Source organism: Pseudorasbora parva, chromosome 5 (assembly GCF_024679245.1).
Source record: "Pseudorasbora parva isolate DD20220531a chromosome 5, ASM2467924v1, whole genome shotgun sequence".
Taxonomy (NCBI): Eukaryota; Metazoa; Chordata; class Actinopteri; order Cypriniformes; family Gobionidae; genus Pseudorasbora; species Pseudorasbora parva.
Window position 1 is genome coordinate 741,265 of NC_090176.1, and position 10,567 is coordinate 751,831.

The window sequence follows — 10,567 nt, forward strand, 5'->3', positions numbered from 1 at the left end:
TCCTTCCTTTTTTTGTAAACAGAGAATGAAATTCTTTTCCCTCTTAGTACGGCTTTTCCCGTTTCCCACAGAAGAGATGGGGATACTTCCGGGGAGTCATTCATCTCTAGAAAGCATGCCCACTCTCGTTTGAAATAACTGTCAAACTCATGATCTTTCAGGAGAGATGTGTTAAATCGCCATCTGGTAGTAGGTTTATTTCGACTAGTTGTGTTCCACTTTAATGTTACCGGGGCATGATCACTAATTACTATTGGATGGATCTTTGATTCAGAAATGTTTGATATGATAGAATTACTGGTAAGAAAGAAGTCAATGCGGGAATATGAGTGGTGTACTGGTGAGTAGAATGAGTATTCTTTACTGTTAGGATGCTGTAGACGCCAACTATCGCCAAGACCAAAATCACTCATGAACTGGTTTATGGTTTCTGCAGATTTCCAAATGCATTTATTGCCTAAACTATTACATTTATCTATTGTTGAATCTAGAACTGTATTGAAATCACCTGCAATTATGACTGGACAATTAGAAAAATTAGAAAATGAAGAAGAAAAGGTCTGGAAAAAAGCTGGGTCATCTGTGTTTGGGCCATATAAGTTACCAATTGTGACAGGGCTATTATTAATGGAGATGTTTATGATAACGAAACGTCCTTCAGAGTCTGTAATGGTGGAATTATGAACAAAAGTGATGTTTTTATTTATTAGAATGCATACTCCTCTTTGTTTTGTGTTGTAGTGAGCCGAGAATAAATGACTAATTTGATGATTTAATATTTTTATAATCTGATTCTGATAGGTGTGTTTCTTGCAGGAGACATATGTCAGCTTGTAGTTTATTTAAATGATTAAAAACTTTGACCTTCTTTGTCTGAGTACCGAATCCACGAACATTCCAGGTTACAAAAGTGATAGATGACATGTTTTAGTGAAAAATAGACAGAGATGTATATTACCGGTAATGTATGGGCCTGTTAGTACTATATATGTATACATGTGAGTGTATATATTCGGGTGGGTGTAGTAGTGTATATGTGTGTGTGCAATGTTGTTAGCAGAATAACATAAATACAGAAACAACTGACAGAATATACACAGCAGAACAGCAACAACAAAACAGAAACCATTAAATACCAACATATGGTGGAACATGGGAAGGGGGACACAAGACCTAGGTGCAAAAGTATAACAACATCTAAAGTTTAAAGAAAAAGAGAGAAAGAAGTGAGTGTGTTAATTTCAGTTTATGATTTATTGACTTAGGAATGTAAGTGAATTGTCAGAAAAGCCAGGGAGTAATGTCCTTATCGCGATATAATTGTCCATCTATGTATAATTTGTCCACTGTAATGACTGCCTTTTTTCCTTCATTCATTTTCTGTTTTCGGATTGGGAAGAGTTGTTTCCGGCGTTCGAGAATGTCCTTTGGGTATTGTTCATTGAGTCCATAGTTTGTGCCTTTGAGTTGTCTGCCTTGCTTCTGAACCAGTTCTTTGTGTTTCTAGTGTTCGAATTTTGCGATGATCGCTCGGGGTCTGTTGTTGATGTTTTTGGATCTGATACGGTGGACACGGTGAAAGGTGATGCTCTGGACTGTTTCCGCTGGTAATTTGAGTTGTTTTATTAGGAAGTCCTTGACTGATTTTTCGGGGTCGTCTGGAGTTTGTTCCGGGATGCCTGTAAAAACTAAGTTGTCCCTCATGCTGCGCGATTGCAAGTCCAAAATGTTTTCTTTGATGGTTTTATTTTCGGCGACAACGGAAGTGAGTTGAATGGTAAGTGCTTGAACGGAGTCCTTTAAGAAGTTATTTTCTTTAGTGAGTGTCTATCTGTTCTTGGCTGAATTCTAAGCTGTGTCACAATTCCTGGAGTTCCTTGTGTATGACTTCTATAAGTGCAATCCTGGTATCAAGTCCGGTGAGTTTATTTTCGATTGAGAGCAAAATGTTGCTTCCCTCAGTGCAGCACGGCGGTTTGGGTGATGTGGATGGTGTTGCACTTGGGCTGAAAGGTGATTCGGGACGAGGTCTCTTGGAGTTTGGAGTGAGATTACCTTTACTTTTCTTGTTGTGATCCGGTTTGTCCTTGTTCCTGGTGCAGCAGAATGTGAATTCTTCGAGATGATCCAGGTTGTATAATATTATAATCCGGAAACGGGAAGGAGAAAAAAAAGACGAAATGAAAGAAGTATGGAAGGGGAGGAAACCGAGAGAAAATAAAATAAAACAAAATGTAGGTATTTCAGCTGGAATTGTTTACAATCTAGCAGACGGGAGCCGCCATCTTAGATCTCGCACCAGGACTCGTGAGGTCTCGTGTTACTGCTGAACTCTCATGCTCCCTCCTCCTCTTTGCTTTATTTTAAAAATTAACAAAGTAAGATTACAAGTTACTTTTAGTTACATTCAGCAGTTTCCGACAACACCGCTGCCGCCTCAACACAGAAATGAAGGCCGGTTTTGCCAACACTCACTTTATTGGAAGTGCATTTTTAACAGTAACGTTAACAATGAATCTCCTGACATTTTAAGTTGAAATTAAAATATATTTTCTAAAAAATACTCTCCCTGACACGGAAGAAGAAAGCAAAAATATATATTTAAAATTTTTTACTAAGGAAAATGACTAAAACAGTAACTCGCAGTGACTTGGATAAATTACTTTAATCTGATTGTTGGTTTGGAAATAGTAACGCGTTAGATTACTCGTAACTGGAAAAAAGTATTCAGATTACAGATTTCACACAAAAATTGCTTAAAATGCACACAAGAAGCACGTGTAGTGTGTTTTAACAATAACTGGAATATGCCAGAAAAGAAAACTAAGAATAAAAAATAAAATGTAGAAGATTTACCAATTTCAACTTAATTTATTATTCAGCTTGGGTGAAAGTATGGTTATGATTACAAAAAATAAAGTAAACGAGCCAGAAAATATGATACACTTCCTTTTAGTTTAGTATGTAACACGCAGACAGTTATATATAGGCTCTAGCATCTGCAGTCACGGTGGAAAGTGAAAGCACACTTTTGATGGACAAAATAAATATAATATCACACAAAAAGTGCTCAAAATGCTCACAAGAAGCACGTGTAGTGTGTTTTAACAATAACAACTGGATTATGTCATTAACGAAAACAAAGAATAAAAAATATCTGTAGAAGATTTACCTTTAAACTTGTTTTAATTATTCAGTTTGGGTGAAAGTATGGTTATGATTAAAAAAAGTACAGTAAACTAGCCAGAAAATATGATACACTTTATTTTAGTTTAGTATGTAACACTCAGACAGGTATAGGCTCTAGCATTGTGGGAGCCGCTGCTGTGACGCTGGTCAAACGCTTCCAGTGTGAATGCTATCCCACGTCTGCAGCTGCAGTGCCGGTGTAGTTACGCAGCTCATGCACTGCTCACGCTTGCGCTGTGAAACGGGTGATGGTGGTCCGACAGTGAGCCTGAAGGGGTGGTCTGATATCTGGAATCTGATCTTACTCTCTGGGCTTTTGCTTACAGTTTGTTCCCCTCACTTTGAAACTGTCTCCTGTGTCCCTGTGCACACACGTTGTCCCAGTTAAAGCACTGAGACTATATATAGATAACATAGACTGAGCACCCATTGTTTTCTTGTAAAACTCTCCCAAAGACTGATTTAGCCGCCATATCGAAAGGTTTGTGTTGTGTGAGATTTTAAGAAGAATAATGAGGGTTAAAGTAGGATTCTGTAAGTTTATTTTAATCACAGACACCAAGTTTCAAAAATGCCATAATGAATAATGCTCTAATTTGTAGTTACATCAGCTCTAACTGAAAAATCTCTGTTATATTAAACAATTCCAAAGTAATTTTAAGCAATGCATGCAGATCTCTGAATAATAGTTTGAGAAGGTATAATTAAGGTATTTAACTGAAGCTGGAGTTAAATCATCCTGATATGTTTTCATGGTTGAGCGGGTGGCAGCGGGACTTCAGTCGGAGGGTTTGGATCACTAGTAATCTTTAAATCACGGCAGAACAACACTGGATCTTCACCGAAACCCAGTTTGTACTGCCACAGATATAAAGACTCTTTCGGCTTCAGCTCAAATGAGAGTTGTTCTTCCTCTTCAGTCACTTCGTTCCAGCTTTCATTTTCAGCATTGACATGTGAACCTCTGTATTCTGTTGAAATGGAAAACTGAGATTTTGTAATTAACTTGCAAAGTGCTCCATGTTCAACAGAGGATGAAGTGGCTATCTTCCAGTTGTGTGTGATCTCGGTCATCTTCTCCTTATTGTATCCAACCTTTTTATTGATTCTCTTTGTCCATGTCACTGTCGTATTGCTGTCATTAGATATAGTTTTAATATTCTCCCATCTGCCAAAGGATTGGCCTTTAGTTACTGCCAGCCCACCAGGAAGGAAGTTAACAACATCGGGATGAACAGAATAGACACCATTAAGCATTTTTTGAAATAATACAATTAAATAATCTCTGCTTAATCCGCCACCTTTGTAGTACTCGACTCCCCACTCTGAGGCTGGCTTGAGGAAGTAGCAGAACTCTGACATGCCCCAATAATAGAGACCATTTCTCCAGTCAGGAGGCAGGTCATATTCTACAGCACTCAGGTTTTCATTCATGTCTTTTGTTATTCGATAAGTTCCCTTTTCTTGGAAGATGATGTAAAAATCGGTAGCGGTTGCGAAGTAGTGGTCTCCACCCCGGCAGTCGGGATGAAGGCTGAAAACTTCAGCATTGCTGTCTGTCATCAGGTCCCTGACTCTGCGGTAGGAATCGCCCTTAATGATGAAGAAGCAGCCAATGCTTTTACCAAGGTAATGGTCTCCATTTCGGCAGGAAGGGTGCAGACTGAAAATAGAGATCTCTGAACCTTTATGTAAATCACGTGTCCTCATATAGCAGCCGAGATCAGAGCGGATTATGTAGTTGTATCCATTAGTTGAGCAGATGTCAGTGCCTTTAGCTTTGCTCCTGGGAATAATGCCTGTCATCGTGTCTGAACCTGCAAAAGAGAAAAAGACAATCATTCAATCTCCACACCAAATGAATGCTGTTATTCTAGTCCTTCTATAGCTTGAGCTCAAGATTAGGAAAAAAGATTTATATATGAGGGAGGAAACATGAACGCCAACTGATGATATAATCCTGAACTTTTATTTCAATGCATTTAACCCCTAGGCACCAAGAAACACATTTCTCACCAAGAAAACCGTGCGTTTTGCTGGATTTTCCCTCATGACCATGTAAAACAACTTAAAATACTCATTTTTGCCCTGACAGACATAAACGATATGTCTTTACAAAGCTTCCACAAAAATTATGAACAGAACCGGTGACAAAGGGCAGCCCTGATGTAGTCCAACATGCATGGAAACAGGTCTGACTTACTGTGGTCGTACAGAGATGAACAGGGACGAACTAAGCAGGGGGCCCCGGACCCCATACTCCCAGAGCGCCCTCCACAGGGTGCCACGAGGTGCATGGTCAAATGCCTTCTCCAAATCCACAAAACACATGTGGACCGGTTGAGCAAACTCCCATGAACCCTCCAGCACCCTGGAAAGGATATAGAGCTGGTCCAGTGTTCCACGACCGGGACGAAAACCACACTGTTCCTTCTGTATTCGAGTTTCCACTATCGGCCAAATTCTCCTCTCCAGTACCCTGGCATAGACTTTCCCAGGGAGGCTGAGAAGTGTGATACCCCTGCAGTTGGAACACTTCTTGAAAAGAGGGACCACCACCCCGGTCTACCAGTCCAGAGGCACGGTCCCCGACCGCCACACGATGTTGCAGAGGTGTGTCAGTCAAGACAGCCCCAATTGAGTGACATCCATTCAAACCGTCTTCTCACACGGGCTACAAATATCCACCAGGACCCCTTACACCATGGAAACTACTTTTTCACTCCCCTCCCCTCAGGTAGATTAAGAAATCCACGAACACATACCAACAGGCTACAGAACAGTTTCTTCCCCAGAGCTGTGGACAGGCTGCAGAAGTCATAGTAACTTTCACCGACAACACTAACATTCAGCTACCCAAAGAACATGTAGACACATTTATATATACATGCATACAACATTCACATACATACATATGCAGATAAAGCTGTCTATGTATATATTAAATAGCCTCATTATTAAATCAAATATCATACATTTTGAAAATAAGAAATATACACGAGGCAAAATCCATTTAAGCATGCGTGTTTATTTTAGTAGTTCCTTCAGTGAAACAATACTACAGCCTGTAAAACATTTAAATAGATCAGTAAATAATGGTAATATACATAATATAAGTTCTTTGTTAGTTTAAAAAAATATTGGTTTTATATTTTCCCACAGAGGTGGTCATATGGGTCTTTGCGCTGGAAGGGAGAGCCTGAATCCATTTCCGTCAAACTTCCCCATCAACAGGGAAGGAAACTACAGGAACGGCTGCTTTTGGGAATAACAAGAACAGCCCGGTAAGCTTGAATTGTTGCTTGCGCCATTTGTTTTCCTGTTGCCCTGAGCGGTGAGGAAGAAGATTACCACGACCATTGTGTATTTCCAGTCAAATGCAGAAGTTGTGAGAAAGGTCTATTCCCCCTTTCCCCCCTCGGCCACATTCCAAGCTAAGAGCTTAATGTCCACATCCTGCTGTTTATTAGAAGTGCTTCCTGTGTCTTGGGCATAGAGAATGAGAGATGTTTTGTCCTTATATGGCACAGATCTAAAATTTTGTTAACATAACAGGAAAGAGAAGGACAGCCTCGACCAGCGCCTTTTCTCTCCCACCACACTGGGCGCTGAGATAAGACTGTCCTTCTCTACGTGTCTTGATGTGAATCACCTTCTTGCAAACAGTATAAATTAATACTAATCACATTCACAAACTCTCTTAAAAATAAACTAGAACTTATGACAAATAAAATAAATGTCAGATGTGTATATAATATAAAGAAAAGATATACTCAAGGAATTTACAAAACACTAAAAGTATAAAAAATATGAAACCATCCATCAAAGATAATCACACATATACATAAATAAACATCTTAACAACAATATATTTCTTTAACCAGCATGGATGGCCAATATAATTAAAGAAATAAAACAGAGAACAGCAATAATCCTCCTTACCTTCCCACAAGCAAACAGTTCTTCTACTTCTTCTTCTTCTCCTTCTTCTTCTTCGTCTTCTTTGTCTTCGTCTTCATCTACTGGATCTGTATTTATAGTGCTGCATGATGACCCATGAATGCCCTCCCTCCCTCTGCTGGCGCTGCGTGTTCAGCTTCCTCTCCGACTCCTTAACCCTTAGGACCCTAAGGCTTTTGTGGCCCTGAAGAAGTTTTGACATGCTCTGACATATGAGGTTTTCTTTCAGTTGTTTTAATACATATTATTGGCTAAAGTCCTTACATTGTATTCAGCACAGACAGGGCTACAGTAATATGTGAGCAACATGTACATAAAAGATTGAGTTTTGAGAAAATAATGTGCATGCATTTTTTTTGTTGAAAAAACTAAATTGTTAAGTACATATACAGTGTGTAATGATACACAGACAGTGGATTGTGGAACGCAGGGACCTCGGTGGACAGCATGGTGAAGGTGCTCCGATCCCGTGAGTGATCCAAGTGAAGTGCTCTTATCCCGGTGCTGAGTGGAACAACCAGACGACAGCAGACGACAAAGAACGGGCAACTCCAGGGACCATGAACAGCGGGGAACAGCAGGAACACACACAGACAGGAACCACAACGATCTGACAACATGAGACACCAGTTACTGAACATATAAAGACACACACTGATGATAAGATCAGAGTTGATCAGCGTTGATCAGTGACCATGCCCACAGACAGTTCACAAGACGAGAGAGAGACAGCGGATTCATGAACCGTGACATTACCCCCTCCTCTAGGAAGGCCTCCTGGCATTCCCAGATGGACTTACCTGTCGATTGTAATTCATCAATCAAAGAGTGATCCAGAATGTCTCTAGCAGGAACCCAACTTCTCTCCTCCGGTCCGTAACCTTCCCAGTCCACCAAGTATTGAAATCCGCGTCCCCTACTTCTCGAACCGGGACATGCGGATTAATCTGTGCATGCAACAGGCTTTATTTTAGACACATGAAAGGCGGGGTGAATTCTCCTGTACGCAGGAGGGAGTTTGAGTCGGACTGTCACCGGACTAATGATCTTGGTGACAGGAAACGGGCCAATAAATTTAGGAGCAAGTTTATTCGATACGGATCGGAGAGGAATGTTCTTGGTAGAAAGCCACACTTTTTGACCAACGACGTATATCGGAGGTGTAGACCGGTGGCGATCAGCCTTAGCCTTGGTGCGCGTCCCCGCCTGGAGAAGAGTCTCACGAGCTCTGCTCCAGGTGTGACGGCACCTCTGGATGAAGGTGTGAGCGGAGGGGACCAAGACTTCGGATTCCAAACTGGGAAAAACTGGTGGCTGGTAACCTACACTACATTCGAGACAGAGACAGGCCCATGGATGACACTGGTAACGTGTTATACGTGCGTACTCAACCATAGACAGTTTTTGACTCCAGGAGGAAGGATTCCTGGAGACCAAACATCGCAACACTCTCTCCAAATCTTGGTTGGCTCTCTCGGTTTGACCATTGCTCTGCGGGTGAAACCCCGAAGATAAACTAGCAGTCGTTCCCAGAAGTTTACAAAACTCTCGCCAAAATTTGGACACAAACTGGGGACCCCTGTCAGACACCACGTCTGTCGGGAGGCCATGTAACCGAAAGACGTGATCAATGACAGTAACCGCTGTCTCCTTAGCTGAGGGTAATTTAGGTAAGGGAATGAAATGGGCCGCCTTCGAGAACCGGTCCACGACGGTCAAAACGACCGTCTTGCCCTGGGAGGGCGGGAGGGCAGTAATAAAATCTAGTGCGAAGTGGGACAAGGGTCTCGAAGGGACTGACAGTGGTTGTAATAACCCATCCGGTGGGCGATTGGAAGTTTTAACAGTGGCACAAACAGAGCAAGCCAAGACAAAATTGCAGATGTCGCGAGCCATACGTGGCCACCAGAATCGTTGCCCGACCAAAAAACTGGTATGGTGAACTCCTGGATGACAGGCTATGCTGGAACAATGACCCCACTGAATAACGTCGGACCGATTTCCTTCTGGCACAAATAACCGGTTCGGTGGGCAGTCGGGCAGAGGCGTTACCCCTTCTAAAGCAGACAAAACCTTCGATTCGACCTCCCACCTGAGAGTGGAGATGAAAAGAGTCTTGGGTTAAATACACTCGGGAGTAGACGGGCATACGGATGGATCAAAAAGACGAGATAAGGAATCGGGTTTGATGTTTTTAGAACCTGGGCGGTACGAGAGAGAAAAATCAAAACGTCCGAAAAAAAGTGCCCACCGAGCCTGCCTAGAGTTGAGTCTTTTGGCAATTCTGATATATTCTAAGTTCTTGTGATCGGTCCAGACAATGAAAGGTACCCCTGACCCTTCCAACCAATGATGCCACTCTTCCAGCGCTAATTTGACGGCCAACAACTCTCTGTTACCAATGTAATAATTACATTCGGCAGGAGATAAACGATGGGGAAAAAATGCACAAGGGTGCATCTTGTCGTCTGTGGAAGTGTGCTGGGAGAGAACTGCGCCTACCCCCACCTCTGAGGTGTCGACCTCTACCACGAACTGACGTGATGGGTCAGGGGCCACGAGGATGGGAGCCGAAACAAAGCGGCTTTTCAAGTTGGCGAATACAGCCTCGGCTGTATCGGACCACCTGAACGTAGTTCGGGGAAAGGTCAAGGCGGTCAGAGGTGCGGCTAGTTGGCTGTAATTGCGAATGAAACGCCAATAGAAATTGCCGAATCCCAGAAACCGCTGTAGGGCCTTAAGGGAATCTGGGCTTGGCCAATCTATCACAGCCTTAACCTTGTCAGAATCCATGCACACTCCCTCGATGAATTGATGTACCATAGGAAAGGAACAGACTGTGCATGAAAAACACATTTCTCCGCCTTGACAAAAAGCCCATTCGCTAACAAACTCTGAAGCACTCATCTGACATGCTGAACATGATCCTGGAGAGAAGAAGAAAAAATCAATATGTTGTCCAGGTAGACATATATGAATTGGTCGACCATATCTCAAAGCATGTCACTGACGAGTGCTTGGAAGACCGCTGGGGAGTTGGAAAGCCCGAAAGGCATGACCAAATATTCAAAGTGCCCCCTAGGGGTATTAAATGCGGTATTCCATTCATCGCCTTTCCTTATGTGGACCAAATGATAGGCATTACGTAAATCCAATTTCGTGAAGACTGACGCTCCCTGCAACCGCTCGAAGGCTGAAGACATCAACAGTAAAGGATAAGTATTCTTCAACGTGATGTTGTTCAGCCCTCGGTAACCAATACACGGTCGCAGAGATCCATCCTTCCCCACAAAAAAGAACCCCGCCCCAGCTGTAGATGAGGAAGGACGGATGAATTTGGAAGCTAGCGAATCAGAAATATATTTCTCCATAGCCTCCCTCTCTGGGACAGAAAGTGAATATAATTTGCCTTTAGGTG

At 42.2% G+C, this 10,567-nt stretch overlaps 1 protein-coding gene across 1 annotated transcript; it reads right to left on the reverse strand.

The window, feature by feature from the left end:
* Positions 1–3,714: 3,714 nt before the first annotated feature.
* Positions 3,715–7,197, reverse strand: LOC137075892 (uncharacterized). Its single transcript, XM_067444843.1, has 2 exons — positions 7,132–7,197; positions 3,715–5,006 (listed from the first exon to the last, which is right to left on the reverse strand). Exon 2 carries the CDS (start codon positions 4,993–4,995, stop codon positions 3,940–3,942), a length of 1,056 nt encoding a protein of 351 aa, XP_067300944.1. The 5' UTR covers positions 4,996–5,006; positions 7,132–7,197; the 3' UTR covers positions 3,715–3,939.
* Between the last annotated feature and the right edge of the window lie 3,370 nt (positions 7,198–10,567).

What these genes read in the sequence shown, in the direction of transcription:
- LOC137075892 (XM_067444843.1), bottom strand. Translation starts at nt 4,995, where the DNA reads ATGACAGGCATTATTCCCAGGAGCAAAGCTAAAGGCACTGACATCTGC.